The sequence below is a fragment of the Dasypus novemcinctus genome, chromosome 14 (assembly GCF_030445035.2).
Source record: "Dasypus novemcinctus isolate mDasNov1 chromosome 14, mDasNov1.1.hap2, whole genome shotgun sequence".
NCBI classification, from domain to species: Eukaryota; Metazoa; Chordata; class Mammalia; order Cingulata; family Dasypodidae; genus Dasypus; species Dasypus novemcinctus.
In genome coordinates, this window is record NC_080686.1 from 84,149,045 (window position 1) to 84,173,184 (window position 24,140).

At 32.9% G+C, this 24,140-nt stretch overlaps 1 protein-coding gene across 1 annotated transcript in view; it reads left to right on the forward strand.

Moving 5' to 3' along the window:
• The window catches only part of MTBP (MDM2 binding protein), a 71,366-nt gene extending 47,780 nt beyond the window's left edge, over window positions 1-23,586 (forward strand). The window contains exons 16-22 of the mRNA XM_058275965.2: window positions 1,005-1,160; window positions 5,031-5,126; window positions 16,757-17,023; window positions 18,493-18,736; window positions 19,306-19,419; window positions 22,616-22,681; window positions 23,240-23,586. Of these exons, the coding sequence (XP_058131948.1) occupies window positions 1,005-1,160; window positions 5,031-5,126; window positions 16,757-17,023; window positions 18,493-18,736; window positions 19,306-19,419; window positions 22,616-22,681; window positions 23,240-23,278 (982 nt within the window). The 3' untranslated portion in view covers window positions 23,279-23,586. The remainder of the gene's footprint in view (window positions 1-1,004; window positions 1,161-5,030; window positions 5,127-16,756; window positions 17,024-18,492; window positions 18,737-19,305; window positions 19,420-22,615; window positions 22,682-23,239) is intronic.
• Window positions 23,587-24,140: the final 554 nt, after the last annotated feature.

The window sequence follows — 24,140 nt, forward strand, 5'->3', positions numbered from 1 at the left end:
CATGATGTCAACATTTTAATCACATATTTAGCAAAAATGCTTAGCCTGAGTAATAAATAATCAGGGAATAGTCTAGGTAATATAAAGTCAGGCAATTAGTTTTCTTTGCAGATGTAGAAAGATTTTATTTATTTTATCGTGATAGGCAATAGTGTAATCTTAGCAAAATGTTTTCCTTTTCCCAGTTTTTAATACTTTTTATGAGCCTTTTTGGTTAAGAGAGAGGTAGAGTGGAAATAATAACTAATTTGGTCAGGAAACCTAACCTGTATTCTGATTTTGTCATTTTAAATAGTTAAGTCACCCTGGTTGGTAATTAATTTGTTGTGTGTTAATATTTTTAGCTGAAAAATTGGGTTGGCCTACTAATCTTCACTTTACAAAGTATGTTTTCCTTCAGGTGTTACTTCATTTTTATTTAAGACCTATTCTGTCTTATTCAAGGAAATTTGAGTGGATTAAGAATATACTGTTTGTCAAAGTAATTTGAAAAGTATAAAGTACTGCATATATTTCAGGTATTATAATGATGATTCAGCACTTTTTCATAACGTCATAATCATGGCTAGAGAAACCTTGGAGAGATTTCTGATTCCTATCTGATTTCATGGTTGTGCTTCAAGTAATCTTTCAAGTTCATAGAAAATTATAATTGTCTGCCCCCCCAAAATTTATAGGGTTTCAGAACATTTAAGAGAGTTCAGGTTGGAAGTTTATAGAATTGATAACTTCACACTACTGAATATTTAGTCATTGAAATCATTATGAAGAATGTCATTATGTTTATTTAAGTAGTAGCATTGTTGACATGTATATGCAAGCAGATTTTTTTTGCACTTTGATATACTAAATGATTTAGGAAGATTTTACTTTATTTTCTTCCCTAAATGTGTAATTGTTCAGTGTTCTTAAAATGTTTTTCAGTTTATGTTAACATTACCTTTTTCCCACTATAGTGTATTCTAATCCTCCTTTAATAAATCTACTTAATATTATTTCCCCAGAACTGGCTCATTACGTCATTCGTCTGAACAGTTACTAGGTCACAAAGAGGGTCCACGGGACTCAGTTACATTATTGGATGCTAAAGAATTGCTGAAACACTTTACCTCAGATGGACTACCAATTGGAGATCTTCAACCTTTACAGATTCAAAAGGGGTAAGTTCTAAACTTATAATTTGCAATTATTCTTTTTAAATAATCATTTTAAAATAACATTGTATCTCATATCCTCAGTCAATTGATGCCCTATACTGCTTAGGCAAAGTTCATAAGTTCGATCCCAGTATTGTTCAGTTGACCTTAATCCTTACATTTAACCTTAGCCAAATGTCCTACTATTTTGTGGTAAGGGAAATAGGAATAATAAAAGCAACGTCAGGATAGTCCCTACAGAAATCAATAGCTCATCTTTATTTACAAAGGATAGTATGTTTTTTTTAAAGTTTAGAATTTGTCTTGCAAGATTTTAAAAAATTGTCTTTTCTATGTTACTCTCTAGTTTTGATTTTACCACTACTTGCATGAACATTGTCAGCCATGCCTAATAGTAGCCAAAGGCACCGCCTTTCAACTGAAAAGAATGGGAAAGCGTAATAAAATGCTTTTGTAACTATAGCATAGGAGTAAAAATTCCCTGTCAACACGAATAATTTCCAACTAACTTTCAAGAAAACTTCCACTAAGCTACTAGTTATTAAATGATGGACATTGCTGAAGTTGACTGAATGACAGGTAAATGTGACCTCAAATACTTATAAAAATTTGCTCATTACCCAAAATTTCTTTTTAATTGTGAATCCACAATTTATTCTGAAGGACTGCCTTTTTTTTTTTTAAGATTTATTACTTTTATTTATATATTTCTCTTTCTTTCCCCCCTCACCCCCGTCGTTGTCTGCTCTCAGTGTCCATTCACTGTGTGTTCTTCTGTGTCTGCTTGCATTCTTGTCAGTGGCACCAGGAATCTGTGTCTCTTTTTGTTGCATCATCTTGTTGTGTCAGATCTCCATGTGCGTGGCACCACTCCTGGGCAGGATGCACTTTTTTGCGTGGGGTGACTCTCTTTGCAGGGCACACTCCTTGCATGTGGGGCTCCCCTACATGGGGGACACCCCTGCATTGCATGGCACTTCTTCACGCATCAGCACTGCACATGGACCAGCTCACACATGGGTCAGGAGGCCCTCAGTTTGAACCCTGAACCTCCCATATGGTAGGTGGACACTTTATCAGTTGAACCAAATCCACTTCCCACAAAAGGACTTTTATATTGTAGAGGCCTTTGATTGCCTTTACAGAGCTTGCTTTGAATTAATGCTGTGATAAATCTTGATTTTGAAAGTAATTTCATAAAAGATTTATTTCTTGGTAGTTACATCTCAAAAATAACATTAAAGCATGTTGCCTTTATGTGTGTACATGTTCTAGAGAGAGATATAGGGAACAACTTTGAAAACTCGAGGATCTTTATGGTTCCAGGGACCTAAAGGCAACATCATTAAGATGAAAAAATTGGGGAAGCAGATGTGGCTCAAGCAGCTGGCCTCCCATCTACCATATAGGAGGTTCAGGGTTTGATGCCTAGGGCCCCCTAGTGAAGGCAAGCTGGCCCACGCAGAGTGCCATCCCATGCAAGACTGCCACCACATGTGGCAATGCTGCCCTGTGTAGCAGTACTAGCCAATGCAGAGAGCTGGTACAGTAAGATGATGCAACAGAGGGAGACACAGAGGACAGACAATAAGAGATGTAGCAGAACAGGGAATTGAGGTGGTGAGAGAGAATGATCATCTCTCTCCTGCTCCAGAAGGTCCTAGGATCGGTTCCTGGAGCTGCCTAATGACAATACAAGCAGACAGAAGAACACACAGTGAATGGACACAGAAAGCAGACAATGGAGGGAGGGGGGAAAATAAATAAAATAAAATCTTTTAAAAAAACAAGATGAAAAAGTTGGAGATTTCTGTTTTAACATGAAGAACTATGCTTGTTCTTAAACTTTAAAAAATCTATGCTTTTGGAATAATTTTCTTTTTCTGATAGCTTTTAGAGATTGATAACCTTTCTTACAGAATCAAGAAACTGAAGAATTCCATGCATTTTCACCTATCCCATTATTGGATTACTGTCCTTTCAAATTGTTAAGTACAAACTGCCAGTCAAATGTGTGTACCTTTTCAAAACTAAATCATATAAGTTATACTCATTTTGGCAAGAATGTCTTTGTAGATGTAGAGAGATACACTTAATTCTTTCTGTACTTTACAGGTGATTTTATTTAGGAAAGTGGATGTGATTCTTTGATGTTATCAAAGAAGTACATTATTATTAAATGTATCTTATGTAGCAGTTGAAGGATGAACTTTCAAGACAATGAAGCAAGAACCTATTAACTCTTACTAAATGTCTACCTATATAAGGAACCATTGGAAATACTAAAAATTAAATAAAATGCAGGCATGGCTCTTTTATGTATATACTAAAGGAATACTAAACATTGACAAAAAAATATTTGCTAAACTGTTTCTTTTAGAAAGAAAATATGAGTTAAATTAAACAAAAATAGGTAAAGTTGCTGAGAAGAACTGAAGTGAGAAATAGAAGACAACATGTTAAGGGAGGAAAGTAAAAAGCTAGATACTTAGAGTTCTATATTACAAAATTATTCCCTTAAATAGGCTGTCATCAACATAACTGGAACCATTGCAATTTATTAATGTTACTTTTTGTGGAACATCTTAAATAGATGCATTAGAATATAAACCCTGTTTTTCAGGATTCATTAATTAGCCTGTCTCTCTCCCTTTTTTTTTTTTTTTTTTTGTAAGGAGGTACAAGGGAATGAACCCAGGACCTTGTATAACCGTTGAGCAATATTTGCTCCCCAATGAGAGTTGGTTATTTCATTTGTTTGCTTGTTCCCTCATTACATGGGAAGCAGGCACTCAACAACTTGAGTTACATCTGGTCCCCTAGACCTGTCTTTTATATTTTAATGCAATAATTTCAGATGTTTGTCATAGCAAGCTAGATAATTTTCTGTCGCAAATGGGCAGTTTTAATTGCTAAGGCTGTAGGGAAAAAAAAGTGATAGCAAATTTATCTACTTGGCTTCCTATGCACCATTTCCAAGCTTCTGAATTTAAGCCTCCGATATTTCATTCTGCCTATTAACTATGTAAAGACCACTTGCTGTATAATTTTCCCTTTCCCTCCTGAGCTCCTCTGAGGTTCAGGACCTCTATCCTTTACTCTAGAATGCTGATTACAACTAAGGCAGAGAAAAAAAGGACCCTATTAGAATAACCCAGGGAGCTTTATCTAAATGTAGTGACCTCCATCACCCAAGATTTTGATATACCCCTGTAGGTCAGGGGGTAGAAGAGGTGGAGCATGAATATTTTATATATGTCTTCCATATTGATTAATTCTGACATACCTGCTGGTTGAAGACCTACTGCAGGAGAACTAAAGTAAGCAGTTATCCCTCTGATATTTAAAAAGTTGCTGACTCTTACAGTAGGTGCCTAGATGACTATAATTCTACGCAAAGAAAGATCCAGGACCTGTAATGTTATTTAGGAAGTAAGTATTTAACTTGGCCCCAAAGATTCAAATTGACTTTAATTATTCACCTGTAAAAAAACATTTAACTAAATGCAAACATTAGTTCATTCCACCAAGAAAAGAAAACAAATCCTTTAAAGAATAATGCTACTCCTTGAATTTCTATTACAAATAAGTTTCCATTGTTGATAAATCTGTTTCTCAGGATAGTTTTGTGAAGTAATTAACATCATAACTTAAGAGGCTTAAGGCACAGAAAATGTAGGTGACAAAGCCTACAGCCTTAACCTTGCTTCATTTCCTTCTTACGTTTTCCATTTTCCGGTGTAACTTAACTTTCATCCCATATAATAGTCTGTTTTTGAGGAAGAAGTCAGGTTTGTTTCTGTTGACACTTTCTTGAACTTTCTCTTTGTCACTAAATGAAATATAAATGCAAAATGTTCCTTTTTATTTCAGGGAAAAGACTTTTGTTCTGACACCAGAACTTAGTCCTCGGAAACTCAGGGTCTTACCATTTGAAAAAGCCTCAGTTTGTCATTATCATGGAATTGAGTAAGTTTTTGTTTATTCTTTATTCTTCAGTGTATTACTAATGTAGTTTCTCCTATATAGCTGTGAAGAGTGACTATAATAAAATGGTATAAATTGAGACATAGAGCCAAAGAGAAAGCATATCAAAAACCTTAAAAAAAACCAATATGTACACAGTAATTTATCTTCAGTTGAAAAAATTTCATGATTTATCAGGTTTAGCATTTAAACATCCTATTATTAAATCAAAGTTATTTTGATTCCTGCATTATAAATGTTTATGCTGCATGTCACTAAATGTGTTTTTATGCTGCATGTCACATTAATATTCCTGGGTTACTAACTACACTATAATTGCTCAGAAACTATTAGAGGAAATTTGTTCCAATTGGTAAAATGTTAATTATGTGTACACTTTTAAATAATTTTAATTGACCACTATGAATAAAATTTCAAAGGATTCTCAAAGATATTAGTAGTTTCTGAGGTTATGTGCACATCTACCATTTTCCCAAGAACAAGAAGTTGAATGAAGTGGATAATATAATTTACAATAAAATTTCAAGACCTGATTAATTAGTTTTATAAGATTTTGCACATTTTTAAACCAATGCATTCATTTTATGCTGATTTTATGTATTAAATAAAAGGAGGAAAGCATTCAATTTTACCTTAATCTTTAAGATGCAACTTTATCAGTGAACAACTGAAATATTGTTTTGATTGGCTTATAAATGTAGCCTTTAATTCACACAGACTTTAAAAATACTTTCCTGACAGTCATTCATTCAGCAGCTAAAGATGCAAAGGCTTTTTAAGACAACTGTTTCTTCCCTTATGAAGTATATACTTTACTAGGGAGAAAGAAGGAAACATGATGTTAGTACAGTATAAATAATGTAATAATGCAGATACTGTAACCATGCTTTTGAAGCCCAGTGGATAGAGCAAATAAATGCTAGAAATATTTGAGAAAATATTTGAGAGAATATTGAGGACACCTGAACTATAGTAGAAAGAAACCATAGTTTCTCCCTTTACCTGGCAGAAAAGAGAGGATCTGTGAGAGGAAAGGGACCCAGAGGTATGAATTCTAGGAATAGGAAATAGCATTGTTGTTTTTGAGTAAGAGTAAGAAATATATCATACTATATTGAGACCATATCATGAAGTTGTGAAAATCATTGATGACATGGCAGGGAGATTGACCTTTATTTTTGAGGCGGTAAAAAATCTTAAAAAAAGGAAAAGAAGAAAGAAATCATGAAATGGTATGCTGAGATTTGTTCAATTAAAGAAATCTTATTTGATAAATTTAAATTGTTCAAGCAGGAGATGAGCTAAAATACTGTCAAGATAATGAAAATGGGAAGGAGAATACAAATTTAAGAGCTTTCTAGAGTCATATAAGAACTTAAGAGACCAAGTAAATATTGGGGATGAGAAAGAAGGGGATGACAAGACTTTTTTTTAGGATTTCTAGCTGAGTCACACTGGGTGGATGTGATGCAAGTGAGACACACAATAATCTAGAAATGTTAGTTTTCTTGATATGTTCAAAAGGCTTTAGTTCATGTAAAGAATATTTTATGGCAAGTTTGTCACTAGAGGCAAAATGTTCAGTCACTTTATTTTCTGGTTTTAAAATTAAACTCCCCATGACAGTCAGGAGCAAGAAAAAGATAACATACTGTTACAACTTTTTTTTTTAATGTACTGTTCTGTGTAGTATAGCCAATGAATTAAAATAAGGAACACTGAAGAGTTTTAAACAGTTGTATGTATTGAAAAGGAGGAGACCAACATAATACTTTTTTTGCAGAGAATTTAATTACCTACCTAGAGACCTAAAAGGATATTAGAAGAGATTTTGTAAGGTATCCAATGGTAAAATACAAATAAAAATCTCTAGTTTTCCTTTATTCCCAGTTTCAAGTACAGTGGAAAAGATCTCATGCAAAATAGCAAAAAAAATCAGATAATCTTAGCAAAAAATGTAAAATGAATAAAATTGTGGAAAATATGTAGTAGAAGATTAAAATCAGTGTTGATTACTTAGGAAACATGCCTTATTTATGGGAAGATTCCATGTTATAAAGGTGTTAGTTCTTCTGAAATAAATGTAAAAATTTAATATAATTTTTATCAACTTTGAAACTTTTATGAAATAACTTAGAATTTATCTGATAAAAATTCATCCCTCCTTTCCCTTTTCTTTAAAAAATGAGAAACTTTATCATAAATCAAGATATATTTTATTATAAAGCTACTGTAATTACAATGTGGTACTGGAATAGAACAGAAAGTTCAAGAAAAAAGCAAAAATTAATAGGAATTTGATATGATAGAAGAGTTTCATAACAAGAGGCAAAGGATAACATATTCAGTAGATATTATTGAGAACATTGACTAAGTATTCAAATAAAAATGATCAGTTTAGATTCTGAATCCTCACCAAATATCAAAATAAATCCACATAAATTAAGATTTAAAAGTGAAAAACGGAAGTATAAATGGACAGAGTTCAAAGAAAACCTAGGCAGAATATCTGTTCTCAGACTAGAGGAGGCTGTTTTGCTCATTCTAGTAAAGGAAGAAACCAAAAAAAAAAATAATAAATTAATTTGAAAACAGTGATGTCCGTAATCAGTAAAAACAAGTCTAGAATTAAGGGTCACCAGAAGAAAGCACCAGAAGAGCTAATAAAGGAGTTAAGCAAAGTTTCAGGGTACAAGATCAACACGCAAAAATTAGCTGTGTTTCTATAAGCCTGTAATAAACAATCTGAAAAATAAAATAAAATAAACAATTTGATTTACTACTATAGCATCTAAAATAATGAAATACCTAAGAATAAATTTAACCAAGGAGGTCAAACATTTGTACACTGAAAAAACTAAACGCTGTTGAAAGAAGTTAAAGAAATATAAATAAGTGGGAAAATATCCTGTGTTCATAGATTGAGAGAGTTAATATTGTTAAGATGTCAGTATCATCCAAAACAGTCTAAATAACAATGCAGTTCCTATCAAAATTCCAACAGCCCTTTTTTGCAGAAATGGGAAAGCCAATCCTCAGATTCATAAAGAATTCAAAAGCTCCAGAATAGCCAAAAATATCTTGAAAAGGAAGAAGTTGAAAGACTCACACTTCCTGATTTCAGATCCAGCTAACAGCTGTAGTAATCAAAACAGTGTGGCATAAGGATAGCCTTATAGACCAAGGGAATAGAATTGAGGGTCCAGAAAACTCCTCTGTCTAAGGCCAATTGATTTCAACAAGGGTGCCAAATCTATTGAATGGGAAAAAATAGTCTCTTCAATAAGTGGTGCTGAGGAAACTGGATTTCCACATTAAAAAAAAAAAAAAGAAATCAGACCCCCTACCTCACACTATATACAAAAATTAACTCAAAATGAATCAAAATGAACTTTAATGTAAGAGCTAAAACTTTAAGACTGTTAAGAGAAAACATAAAGATCTTTATTATCTTGGATTTGGCAGCGAATTCTTACATATAATACAAACAACCTGAGCAACAAAAGAAAAATAGATAAATTAACCCTTACCAAAATTAAAGTCTTTTCTGTGTTAAAGAGCATTATCCAAAAATTGAAAAGTTGATCCAGACCTGTAGAATGGGAGAAAACATTTGCAAACCACATATATGATAAAGGTTTGATATCCAGAATATATAAAGAACTCAGGAACAAAAAGATAAGCAGCCTAATTTTAAAATGGGCAAAGGGCCATAGGTAGACATTTCTTCAAAGAAGATATACTAATGGCCAATAAGCAGAGGAAACGATATTCAACATTAGTCATTAGAGGGAAACGGACTTTGGCCCAGTGGTCAGGGCGTCCGGCTACCATATGGGAGGTCCGCGGTTCAAACCCCGGGCCTCCTTGACCCGTGTGGAGCTGGCCATGCGCAGTGCTGATGCGCGCAAGGAGTGCCGTGCCACGCAAGGGTGTCCCCCGCGTGGGGGAGCCCCCGCGCAAGGAGTGCGCCCGTGAGGAAAGCCGCCCAGCGTGAAAAGAAAGTGCAGCCTGCCCAGGAATGGCGCCACCCACACTTCCTGTGCCGCTGACGACAACAGAGGCGGACAAAGAAACAAAAGCAGACAAGGAAACAAGATGCAGCAAATAGACACCAAGAACAGACAACCGGGGGAGGGGGGGAAATTAAATAGATAAATAAATCTTTAAAAAAAAAAAAAAAACATTAGTCATTAGAGAAATGCAAATCAAAACCACAATGAAATACCACCTCATACCTACAAGAATGGCTGTTATCATAAAACAAAACAAAAAAATGGAAAATAATGAGTATTGATGATATGGAGAAATTTGAACCGTTGTACATTTCTGGTGAGAATGTAAAATGGTACAGCTGCTAAGGAAAACAGGCAGTTCCTCAAAAAGTTAATCATAGGATTACTATATGACCTAGCAATTCTACTCCTAGGTAATACTCAAAAGAATTGAACACAGGGACTCAAACAAATACTTGTACACTAGTGTTCGTGGTGGCATTATTCACAGTAGGCAAAAGGTTGAAACAATCCAGGTGTCCATCAATTTAATGGATAAACAAAATGTGGTATATATGTTCAATGGAGTATAATTCAACCATGAAAAGAAATGAAGAGCTGACACATATTACAGCTTGAGAACATTTTGCTAAGTGAAATAAGTCAGATAGAGTGTATGATTCAGCACATATGAAATATCTAGAATACACAAAGTCATAGAGACAGAAGGTAAATTAGAAGTTACCAAGGGCTAGGGGATGGAGATATTGGTAGTTATTGCTTAATGGGTACTGAATTTCTATTCAGGATAATGAAAAATGTTTGGTAATGGAAAGTGGTAATGGTTGTACAGCATTGTGAATGTAATTAATGACACTGAATTGTGCACTTAAAAAATGTTTAAATGGGAAATATGTTACATATGCTTTACCACCATAACTTTTTTTGTTTAAGTAAGGTTCATACTAGGGAGAATATTTTCAATATAAGATGAAGATAAATTTTCTTTATGATTAAAGAATATTTGCAGTTCAGTAAGAAAATAAACTAAATACCCCTGTGGAAGAGTTGGCAATATCTTCAACTGTTCATTCATCAAAGAAGAAATATAAATGATCAATAAATATGAAAAGTTGTTTTTCTTCATTCATCAGCAAAAAATACAAATTGAAACTCAATAAGAACACTTTTCCCTCATAAAATTGCCAGTTATTTAAAAATATAATAAGTAGAATTGGTAGTAAAGAATCATGACCAATCTAGCTCCCATGTGCATTTTTTAAGTACACAATAAATTGTTCTGACCTTTTCTAAAGGATGCTCAGTAGTTTACCAAAAGTCCTACAAATGCTTATACCATCTGATTCATTTATTTAGCTTGATAAAAAGGGATGTACACTAAGAGTTATTAGGCAAGAGTATAAGAAGAAACATTAGAAACAATCTAAATGTCCAACTTGAGGGGTTTGGTTATAGTATGTCCATAAAATAAGATAGTGTACAGCCACCAGAATGGCTAAAATTAAAAAGACTGATAATCCAAGATATTGGCAAGTATGTGGAATAATCAGAACTCTCATACATTGTTGGTTGGAGTGTAAAGTAATATATATCTTCTTCAGAAAATGATCTGGTAGATTCTTATAAAACTAAATATAACTAATACCCTATGACCTAGAATTTCCAGTATCAGTGATTTTCCCAAGAGATATGAAATCATATGTCCAAAAAAAGACTTATACAAGAACATTCAGAGCAGTTTTATTCTGAAAATAGCCCAGATATACATCAATAGGAGAATGGCTAAACAAACGTTGGTATAGCTCTACAAAGCAATACTAGAGAGCAGTAAGTGAGGAACAAACGGTTAATACCTACAACACCACAGATGAATGGAAAAAAGTAACGTGGTGAGTGTAAGAAGACAGGCATAAAAGAGTTCACACTGTAGAAACGGATGTGGCTCAACTAATAGTGCTTCCGCCTACCATATGGGAAGTCCAGAGTTCGATACCCAGGCCCTCCTGGCCTGTGTGGTGAGCTGGCCCACGCGGAATGCTGCCATGCTCAAGGAGTACCCATGTAGGGTGCTGCCCCACGCAGGAGTACAGCCCACCCAGGAGTGGTGCCGCCCACAAGGAAAGCTGATGCAGCAAGATGATGCAACAAAAAGAGACACAGATTCCCAGAGCCACCTAATGAGAATACAAGCAGAAACAGAAGAACGCACAGTGAATGGACACAGAGCAGATAATGGGGAGGGGGAAAATAAATAAATAAATCTTTTTTAAAAAAAAGACTTCATACTGTATAATTCCATTTTTATGATTTTCTTGAAAAGGAAAGTCTAAATCTGTGGTTGAAAAGAAATCAGAATAGTGGTTGGACATGTGGGAACTTTTGGTCATGCTCTATATCTTGGTAGGGTTTTGGGTTACTCAGGTATAAAATTTGAACATTTCATTGTATTCAAATTTTATATCATAGAAAAAAACAAATATTGAACTCTGGTTAATGATATGCACAGTGGAGTATTTAGGAAGGAGTGTACAGATATCACAGATGTCTGCACTTTAAATGGATCAAAAACATTGGATGTATTTTTGGGTGATTAGAGCGATGAATAGATGGTAGATCAATAAAGCATATATAGAAAGTATTAATGGTAGCATGCAGGTGGTGGGTATACAGCTGTTCCCTCTAAAATTCTCTCAACTTTTCTATAGGTTTGAAATTTTTCATAATAAAATGTAAGAAGAAAAATTGTATACAGCCATTAAAAGTCAAATGTAGATATTGAGAAAATGCTCACTGAATAGTGTTTTTAAAATTCAGTTATAAACCAGTATTTGAAGTATATTAATCTTTAAAGTCTGTTAATTATTTACCAAATTATTAATAGATTTCTCTGCATAGTAGGATTAAGGTGATTTTTTTTTTTCATTATGCCTCTTTTATAATTTCCAGATTTTCTACAGTAAACTAACTTTTATAATAAGGGGAATTTTGGAGAGGGTATAAACTAAACCTCTTGTTCTTTTAACTGGGTATATAAAATATTTGGTTCATAGAATTTTTTGAGGCAAAACCAATATTTGTTTAAAGTTAAATAATTTTGGCTGAGAAATTGCCCCTGACATTTTAGATAATTTGAAATACTACATTTAAAACTAAAAAGAAATTATATAAGGTACTTTTTCATATAACTACATAACCATAGATGCTGCTATTCAATTGTTGGTGTCTGTTTGGTCATCTTTAGGTCAGTAATTTTTGCTTCATAATCTGTGCAGTATCAAAAGCATGTAACTACTAGACTTTAAACATCTGACTGAGTATGGAAAATCCATTAAAATCACAATTTGAGGACTTTAAGCAATAGGAACTACAACATGCAATATTGAATCATTTCTGAAAGACATTCTGTATGTGTTAATTTGAATTTAAGTTGTTCAGATAATTTTAAATTGCTTTGTGAACAACATATAGGCAACTCAGATATCTACTAAATCATAAAAAGATAAGAAATGTCACTTGTTCCAGGTTTTCATTTCTCATATTTGACCAAAGAACTTCTTGTTTGAGCAAATTATTATTCTCCCTTTAACCTCAAAAGATTGGGAATATTACTCAAATAGTCTTGAGTTTAGCTAAACCTTTAATTTAAGCTATTCATATCTTTAGCTAAAAAAAATTTTACTTTTTATTTGTATTAATTTACCTGAATCAAATTTAAATGAGTGCTTTTTTGTTATAGTATACGAAAACTTGATGATAGGATTACTTTTTAAATTTTTCTAAAGACCTAGAAATTAAACATTATAGAAAAGTTCATAATGAAAACCAGGAATTCCTTTCCTTATTACTCCCCACCTCCAGTTCCTGTTTTCAGAAGAAACTTTTATTTGGTTGATGTTGGTTTCCCTGGTGGTAGCTTCTCTTATTCTAAAGCATCTCCTTTTATCAATATTCCTTCAATCTATATGTAAAATATTATTGACTCCCTGATGTGAAAAATGAGTTGGTTCACTTTCTCAGTTTGAGTTGTTCTGTAGTTTACTGTTATGTTTTTAAATAACACATTTAAACAACTTCATATTTTATCAACTGTAAGCAATATTTCTTTCATTTTTATTAATATTAAGAATTTATGGCTTCCTGGCCTATCAATGAAACCTAATAAGGATATTTAAGTATTTTTTGTATAACTTGAATCTGAAAGTTGAAACCAGCAATTAGTGTTTATGTTATTATGTTTTAAAATATTATTCACTTCTGAGATTATGTAAAAACATTAACATTTTCTTTGCTGTAAGATCACAACATTGACCCATGCCACATGTTTCTCTGAAGTACTGATTTGCTTGGAATAGGCTATAATATTCCACTTTAACTCGTACTGAAACATCTATCATGTAGTCATATTTTAGATTATTTTTCCCAAAATACATAATTTAATTTTGTTCATTCTGAGTTCCACCTCTCTACTTTGTTTCTTCTGTTGTTTTTATTTTACTATACAAAAATCTTAATGGTATGTATAAATTTGGAGAATTTGTAAGGGATATACTCTTCATGATCATTTATCAAAATATTAAGACTAATTTGGACACTGTTTTCTGATGGGCCTAAATCTGCACAGAACTTTGTGTATCAATGTATAACTTAAGTTGTTATGAAATTCTGGCCTATTTTATGAGGGGATAGTTCTGTTCTTTTCTGCTGCCTGTCCATTCCCAAAAACAAACAAATCTAGCTGACTCAGTTTTCTATTACTGTAAATTTATACTTGTTAAGCCGGGGGCATCGATACCCAACCAAAAATCTATGGAAAGTGAGCACAGTGAATCCAGAAGTATGCTTTTCAAGAAGATTTGTATGTATCATGGGGTCTCTTTATGTTAAACATAGGTTATAGAATAGAAACAAAATTCAAATGAAATTGTAAAGAAAGTTTTCTCCTCTGGTATTGCTGTGGGCCTCTAGAACCCCTGAGCTTTTTCTCTACTTTGACATAAAGGAATATTTAGATAAAAATATATAAACTGCTCAAGTATAAATCAGTGTTTCTTTAGGGAAAATGAAATAAATACATGCATTGTTTGTTTTATTTTTCTCTTATCTACCCTATCCTAGAATGTAACATGCCATTGATTATAAGTTGCACTATTTTTTTTTAATGAATTAAACTCTGCTGCCAATTAAACTGTGGCAATCAATTGGCCTTACCAGCTTTTTGTTGCTTTGAAATTTTTTTCATCTATTCCAAGAGATTTTGCAGTGTCTCCTCCCTTCAGTGGCATTGTTTAATGTGTGATAGAAGTGCTTTTACCTATTTCTAGTTACAAAAAAAAGAGTTTCATCTTCTTGTGAGTATTTTTCTTTCTTAGGACCCATAAAGCATTTAGTTACCGTTTCGCAAAAATATATAGATTTACAAGTCATTCATACAACAATGAATTTTTCTTCACTATCAGTTGTACATCCTCCTCTAGTTTCCTTCCTTACTTACCACATTAACTTTTTGTTCCAATGCCAAATCATAGTATAATCATTTTGCAGATATTTTCAATGGAACTATTAAAGACATATACATAATTGAATTGAAGCGTTGATATTATAAACAGCTGTGATCAAGAGATTTTAAACTTGAAGAAATAATATGCAACTTAGAATTGAAATATATATCTTTCTCAATTTTCCTTGGGCTAACCAGGCATTGTCCTCCTGTCTAGAATATTTCTTAAAGTTCACAATTCCTAACCTTTGCTCTACATTTTACTAATTGCGGATAAAAGGATTCATCAGGCATGCTTAGGATTTCTGTTGACCTGTAATGAAATATATTTTATTAAACAACAGATTAGACGAAGACTACTGAAGAATTAAGAGACTTAGGTTCTAGACACTACTCTGCCACCAATTAACATTTTGACTTAGGAGCGGTTTCCTCACCTGTTATTAAATTATACTGTTCTTTTAGATGAGAGGTGTTCAGTCCTACTTATACTTCAGAATCACCTGGCAACTTTTAAAATAGTCTCCCCCTAGACTCATTAAATTAAACTCTGGACATGTGGACAGGCATCAGTATTTCTTAAAATCTCTTTAGATGATTTTAATGTTCAACCATGAGTTAATCACTGAATAAGATGATCTCTTGTACCTTACATAAAAGAGAGTGTACTAAAATACACTCAGGCTCTGAAGTCATTGACTTCAGCAGCACAGTCCTGACTGTGCTGCATATTATAAGATTTGCTGTGGTAGAAAATAAACCTGATGATGATAACAACATTAGTAGTAATAATAATAATAACAACCATAACTTATATTTCTTTTGCTTGCCATGTTTCAGGCACTGGTTCTATAAGTGCTTTACATGTATCAGTTCACAGAATCCTCACCATACCTCTTTGAGATAGCTACTATCATTCCATTTTACAGATTAGGAACAGAACCATAGATAAAGTTAAGTAATTTGGCCAAGTTCATATAGCTAGTAAGTGGTGGAGCCTCAATTTAAATCCTCCATAGCCTGGACTCTTAGAAATTGAATATGCCTGTGTCACATGGGAGAAATAACGTCCTTAAATATTCACAGGCAATCAGATATTAAGGTAACGATATACTTCTTCGGAATTGAAGGACAAACTTACGGATCCAGGGAGTGGCTATGGCTCAAGCAGTTGATCTCCCGTATATCATTTGGAGGAACTGGGTTTGATTCCTAGGGCCTCCTGGTGAAAAAAAGAAAAAAAGGCCTTCCAGACCTGCGCATAAGGCGCAGGTCCCGTATGGAGCAGAGAGGCCAGCGAAGGAACACCCCAAAAAGACAACGACACAACCAGATAGGAGAAAAAATCTGATTTTAGGGTGCATCTTAGAATTTTACAGGTAAATAGGACAAGCATCAGAGGAAGGTTAATTTTTGTAGTCCAGCTGTCACAGATATGGAACCATTTGTGTTTCCTTGATGAAACAGGTATAGAAATGGGAGAAAGTGAAGAGCTTTCCAAGGTCACTGACAACATGGGATTTCTTTGAGTCCAGAAACACTTCACTGAGCTAACATTTAATTGATTCTGTGAGTCATATTTAGCTAGAAACCAGAGGCACACAGTGTTTGAAGGAAAATCTGTCAGTCAGTAATATGGGAAGTATCTTTCCAAGAAAAAATTTAAAATATTCTGAGCTGTGTTCAGTGAGCCAGTTTAGATGCCTTTATAACCTTTTAATCTTTGTGTTGAAAATAAACTTGCCCTTTATAACATAAGTCAGCATTTCACATTCATTATGTATCTGCCATACTGAGAAATCAGGTTCGTAGAGCTTTAAAATGTACTAAAAGAGCTACTGTATTATTTTGAAAATACAGTTAAAGAGGAATCAGATTGGAGCTTACATTTTTTAATCTTCTGCTGTGCATATAGTAGTCTAGAAAAACCCAAACTTGTGAGAGAAGTAAGCCATTCACTCAACCTTCCAGCAATTATAGGTACTGAAGTAAGAAGATTTTAAACCTTTCCTTAAAAGCAAATGTTTTGTTATTTTCTAATTGGCAGGGAAAAGGCTCTCTTGGAGGCTTTGATTTTAATGATCTTTCCCTCATTTTAGATATTGCTTGGATGACCAAAAAGCTCTGGAAAGAGATGGGGGATTTTCTGAACTTCAGTCTCGTCTTATTCGTTATGAAACTCAGACTACCTGCACCAGAGAAGGTTTTCCAGTACCTACTGTGTTGAGCCCTCTTCCATCTCCTGCAGTTTTGTCAGAGCCTGGAAGTGTCCCTGATGGAGAAGTTTTACAATGTGAACTACGAACGGAAGTATCCCAATATAAACGGAGGTCAAAGGACCCGAATTGCCTTTATCCCAAAAAAAGGTGATATATTTATTACATGAATAAAATGACAGAAAGTATTTTAGTCTCTAGGGTAACTTTTTTTTCATATTAGTCTTAAATATTTTTACATTGCTTTCTGGGTAGATTTTAGATAGTTTGATTCCTTCATACCAGGAGTTTGGTTTTTTATTGTTAGTAGTTGATGGTTTTGCTTTTAAGTGATAAAAAGAAATGACTTAAAATGACACAAACATTTTCTTTTTCTTCACATCGTAATATACACTCCATTAGCACAATGGATTGTAAAGTTTTAAGCTACGAAACAGTGGACATCTTACCCAATAGATTAAGCAGCTGAGCTACTCCTTTGAAGAAAATGAATATTCTACTGTTATTGCTTCCTTCCCTCTCTTTCACTGCTTCCTGCACCCCCTTCCCCAACTCCACCCCCACCCCAGCGTTCAGGAGTTTCATGAGGCACCATTTTAAAACTGTAATATATAAAATAGAGCTTTAAAGCTTTTGTAATAATGCAGTACATGAAACTTTTCTAGAAGCTTTTTTTGCTACCTAAATAAAATGTTTGAATTCTTGATCAGAAATTAGAAGTTTATGAAATAATCACTCTGAATTTCCATTGAATTTATATATCTTTAGAACCTCTTTTAAATCTAAGTCCTTGTCATCTTAAAGGAAGCCTTAAATTCTTATTGTATTACTTTAAAGTTCAAAAAATATGAAACGTGAAAATGAAACTTTCAAATCTTTTTTTTTTGAACAGCTAAAAATATTAGAATACTCTTTCCCTGATATGGAAGAACTAAATTATTTTCATGAGGACTTTATAAATTCATGACTTTTTATACCCAGTAAAGCCAAAAAGCAAATCCTTTAGCATATGGAATGTTTTATTTTGTAACTATTCCTCATTTCTGACCTCTGACAAATAAAAAGGTGTAGGTGCTCTAGAAAAGAAAGTACACTGACCTTAGGTTAGCAGAATTGAAGACTGTAAGACCCTATCTTATAAAACGAAAAATGTGGGTCTTGACAGAAGCAAATGGAAATATTTTAGAAAGATTGAAACAAGAGCCAGTTTTGTGATATTGCTTATTTTGCACAGGTAGAATAAGACATAGGTTGTGGGTTTTTTGTTAGAATTATCTTAATGGAAAAGTGGAAGTACTTAACAGATTATGAGTATTGAATCTATAAATAGCACCACCTTGGTTGTAAATGAAGGAGGATAACTAATACTGGTTATTGCATTCCCTCAGATAGCTGAAATTCTAGTTTGTTATTGTTTTCTAAGTTATCACTCATTTGAAGAACTAAAGGAGCAACTTTATTATATGTTAATTGTTTAGTTAAGGTAGTAGTTGTAAGAACTTTTGTTTGCTTTTCTTGAGTTTATGTTTGAAAGCATATAGGTGTAATACTTAGGACAGAATATGGGTTTCATTGCTGATTTACTTAACCTATGTTCTTGATTTTCTTATCCATGGTAGACTCATGAAATCTGGGAGTTCAGATTCTCTTCTTTCTCAGTCAAGTGGCAATAGTAATTATCATCATGTAGTGACATCCACAAGACCCCGGGCAGAATGGTCATCTACAGCTTTTCCATCTATTCCGATTCTTAGCTGTGAAACCCCAAAAGTCAATACAAAGTCCAATTCAGGTCAAAAAAATGTGAAAGAATCAAAAACATCAAGACAAATTAAGGAATCAAGATCACAAAAACACACACGGGTAAAATTTATTTCCCATCTCTCTTATTGCTACATGGGAAGACATTCACTTATTAGAATCATTTGAAATATATGCCTAAAAATTTTATGAATGAAATTAAATGATGTCTGGAATTTACTTTAAAATAACCCAGTGAGAAAGGGATGTTGGGAGAATGGGTGGAGGTATAAATGAAACAAAACTAGCCATGAATTGATCATTAGTGACCCTGGTGGGTAGATACATAGAAGTAGGAATTTGTTATAAAATTCTCTTTGCATTTTTATGTTTGAAATTTTTTGTAATAAAAAATAAACACCCATATATCTGCTGTGTGTAGCTTTTACACTCAGATTTCTGTTCATAACTTATGATTTGAATTCCTTGCCTACAATACTCCAGTGATTTTCTGCTAACAGATATTTTCCTCTGGCATGTGTGACTGTGTAAATGTTACAGATATATTTCCTTCCCATTCGTTTCGTGTTAAATGATTGTGAAATTCACAAGATTGAATGAACTCTAAGGTTGAAATAATCTGTTTGTGCCTTTTTCAAGAAATACATGTCATGTATTATTTTCTATTCAAGGTACTGAAAGATGTAGTTACTCAAACCCTGAAGAAACACAGTATTACTGAGGCTCATGAATGTTTTACTGCATGCAGCCAGCGTCTCTTTGAAATCTCTAAGTTCTATCTAAAGGTAGTGTCTTCTCTACTTATGCCGAAAGTTAGTGTTCTAATGTCCCTATTTGACATAAAATAGTGAGTATTTTTTATACTGATGGCATGTAACTTGTTGTTTGTTTGTTTTTTTAATTAGAGATGGAAAAATTAAAGCCAAAATTTTTTATATTTGATTTTAGTCCGCATTATATGGAAAACTACACATTGACTTGTATCCTCATCATTTTCCCTAAGTATGATTAAGGTTGATAATAAGTTTCAAAACATATTTAATTAGTAATTTCAAAATATAGTGAAAGGGTGATACAAGGAGCCCAGTTTCTAATATTTTGGACCCATTATCAGCCTGTGAGATATTGGGCATGCCAGCCAGTCAGATGACAGTTTTCTAAAATTTAAATGGTTTTACGTTATGCACTGTTACAAGTTTCTGGCTTTAAACACAGTTATATATTGATTTTTGGTTATAATGGCATATTGACCATATGCATTCAATACCCTTCCACTCTAAAATCCCTCTGGAAAGGCAATATTAAGAAACAAAAACAAAGAGAAGAGACAAGAAGAAAACTATAGAAATGTTTTTAGGACATTTTTAAAGGAAAAAAACCCATGGAAGGAGTAGGATAGCAGAATAAAAGAAGTTTTAGCCTAAATACCTGGCTAGTGGAGTATTAATGAGAATCATGCCAGTTCAGCTGATACAGTCGCTGCAAGACCTGAAGGTACCATGTATCGTGGAAAGCAAGGGCAAAGTACCAAGTGGAAAATAGGTGAATTAAATAAAGATCTACAGAGTGAATTGGGGAATCTTCAGTTTCTTCTCTATGTCCTTTTCTCCTGCATTATGAACTCTAAGATGTATCATGCATAGCTATTCCCTACTCCAGTCATTTCTGTGACAGAGCAGGAAAAGGTCTCTATAGAGAAATTGGAGGCCCCTGTGAAAATGCCAGATGGGTCCCTTATCACCCTACCTTAAAGCCCTAAGTGAACAAGCACTATACAGATAGAGCTTCCAATAAGATTTTTTTTAGGAGGTACCGGGGATTAAATGCGAGACCTCAACGTGGGAAACAAGTACTCAACCACTTGAGCTACATATGCTCCCTCCAATAAGATTTTTACTATCTCACATTTTAACAGAATGAGCAGTCAGGATTAGCAGACTTGTGAAAAATATTTTAACATAAAAGAATAAAGGATACCAAAACATAAAAGAGTAAATGGAACTTTGAAGGGGCAGAAAGCTGAAGAAAACTTCATAAAAACTTCAGTTCTCACAGAAAGAAGATAATTGCATCCATAGAACTAGAATTGGATGCTATTTGTTTTTTTTTTAATACATAGAACATGAAAGAGCTCTTTAAAAATAAAATTATAAACAATTGATTTAATAGAAAGACTGAACAGTTGAGACAAACAAATTTACCAGAAATTAAAACCAAGGGACAAAAACCGAATAAGAAAATGGGAGGGTGAATCCAGAAGATCTATGCTAATAGAATATGCTAATAAGAATATGCTAATAATAAAAGTTTCAAAAATAGATATAGTGGAGAGAAAACCATCAAAAATATAACAGACAGTTTCCAGAACTGAAAGACAAAAACTTCCTACTGCAAAGGACATACCGATTGTCCAGCTCAGTGAATAAAAATTCCACAAGAAGTTACATGATTGTGGAATTTCAAACCCTTTGAGTTGGATAGAACGTTTCCTAAAAGCTTCCAACAAGAGAAAGTAGTGTACATGCAAAAGATCAGGAATCAGAATGGCACTGAGCTTTTCCACAGTAACATTGGACATGAGAAGACAGTAGAAAAATATCTTCAAATTTTGGGGGAAAGTGATTTATCTAGTAGTGAGTATAAAATTCTATCAGGTATGTGGATCAATAAAGATACTTTCAAATGGGAGGACTAAACGTTTTTGTCTTTCATGTATCCTTTCTGAGGAAGCTGCTAGAATATGAAGCTCAACAGAACAAGGGACTGAATCAAGAAATAAAACAAACACTTAACCTAGAATGGGGAAGACAAGTCCTAACAGAACCAAGTCTAGAGAGCTACTGAACCAATTTAGAGCAGGCTGTAAGGGAATGATTTCCAGGTTAATTATTTTAATTATTTTATTAAATTAATTTTATTAAACAAAACAAAACTGAACTCAAAGGTTATCTGTATGGGTGTTTAAAAACTTTTTTTTTTTGTACATTTTAATTTATTGCAGCATTTTAGCGGTGGGGTGGGCAGAATTATATACATGGAAAACAAAGTAAATGGAAAAAATAAATAGGTACTTTTTACTATAGGATAAACAAAGCATTAAATGAAAGAGAAGCCAATAACCATAATACATTAATTAGATCAAGGATGAACAGTGTTTACCTAAACATAATAATGCAAGCATTGAGTATTAACTAATCAATAATCTGTATTATTGAGAGGAGAAGAAGGGAGGTAGCATATGAAACCTGAGTCCTTAACCATTGTACCTGATATCTACAGTTAACTGTCTAAATTTGTTAAATTAGTAAGTAGCAGAATCAGCATATTATTTAGAAACATGAATATATAAATAAGAGAAATAAAAGAATAGAAAAGACTGTCTCTATGGAGCATAACTTGGAGATATAGCAGGGAACTGCTTTTTTAAAAAATCAGGCTTTTTAATACACTTAAAGCTTTTAAATACAATTAAATTTTAAAAATTTGTACATATTATTTGACAAAAACATTACATTTTTAAGATCAGAGACTTTATTTTTTTCTTTTATTCTCTCTGTGATGGAGTGAAATAACTAAAAAGAAACTCAAAAAGAGGTTTCATCTGAAAAATAAATACAAACTATATATTCATTTCCTGAATAATGAAGCATTAGTAGATACTCAGAGTCAAGGATGGGGCTTAGATTAGATCACGTTATTGTGAAAATGAGATGAGAGCTACATGGATTTATATATATATATATATATGTATGTATGTATGTATATATGTATGTATGTATGTATGTATGTATTTGTGCTAGAATATTTTGATATTTCAGGATGGTGATGTTATAATCTCTTACTTTGATTTTTTGGTAGTATTTCCATGATCACATTGGTAGTTGTGGATGGGTTTAAGATAATCTCAAATTTACTTAATAATGAATTTTTCTGTGTAATTTAATATGCAAATTGTAAAATGTTGTATTTTGTTACGTTTAGGATCTTAAAACTTCAAGAGGTCTGTTTGAGGAAATGAAGAAAACTGCAAACAACAATGCTGTACAGGTAAATGAATTATTCCTAACAAACGACATCAAATTAAACTGGCATTTTGTTTCAGTGCAAATGTGATGATACTATATATGCACTAAGATCATCTCTGTCCCTATGGATTCTTTGAGTTAAGATACTTAATAGAAGACTTACTGAAAAATATTTAATAAGTTGCTCTGTTAGTAAAAGAGTTTCTAAAATGATATTAAAAAGAAAATGAAATAGTCCAAAGAGCTAGAAACACTAATCATTTTGATTAGCTTTTTTTAAATTTTGGTTTAATTTCATTCCAGTGACTCTTTTTAAACATTTTCAGATAAAGATGGGACAGAGGAACAGAATTTTCATTTTGTCCAGTGAAAACAATCTTGCACTCTGCAGGGAAAGTCCAGCAAAGAGTGTTCTTAGGTTAGAAAAAAATAAAATGTAGCTTTAAGAAGAGGATTTGGACATGTTATTCTTTATTTTAAAATTTCTATCATCTTCTTTTGAAGTTTTAACAATACATTTTCTATTACTTGTGTTTTTGATAGAAATGTACCATAATCATATTTTGTTTTCTCCCCCTAGGTGATTGAATGGGTATTAGAAAAGACAAGCAAGAAATGACACAGAATCATTCTCTTTGGACAAGTACAAATTGAAAGGAGCTATTATTTGCTCCCTCCTTCCTTAGTTTGAAAATTATAAACAAATTATAAACCTTACTCAAAGAATAGATGTTAAATTTCTAGAGAATTTCATAAATATCCTATATTTAATATAGATTTGGGGATATCAGTTAATGTATTTTTAATTGTATAGTTATTTTATATGGTTTTTCTGTATTTTAATTTTAAAGTAAATATTTTTATATATGTTTTCTAAAATTTTTGGTTATTTAATTATTATAATAAATAGAAAATATTATTCCTTTACTTCCTGGGTTAAGTATTTTTGTTGTTGGACCTACTTAAATTTCAGAGTCTCATGAGAGACATTTTCCGTGTGTTCCAGTTGCATAGTTTATTGAACTGCTCCCGGTTTAGAAACAGTTGGTTAAAAAAAACTCACACAGATAGCTATCTTCCCTTATTTTGCCCTAAAGGCCCTGCTGTTGGAGGTATTAATGTTTTTTTAGGATCAAGAAAATAAGAACTAGAGAAAATGACTCTGGGTACGGACTCCCAGACATGTCTATTCCCCACCCAAGAATATCTTTTACCATGGTAGAAAATTTGAAACATTCATAAAATATAAAGATAGTGGAAAAATTATAAAAATTCTTCCTATTATCTAGAGGTAACCACTCTTAATATTTTTATAAATATATACATAATTTTTTTTTTAAGTTTCAAAATTATGGTCACACTATATATATGTATATGTGGGTGTGAATAGTATCTAAGTGTGTGGGTATGTGTGTGTGTGTGTGTATTTTTTTTACTGCTTTTAACTTAATAATATGCCACGGAATTTATATCCTATATCA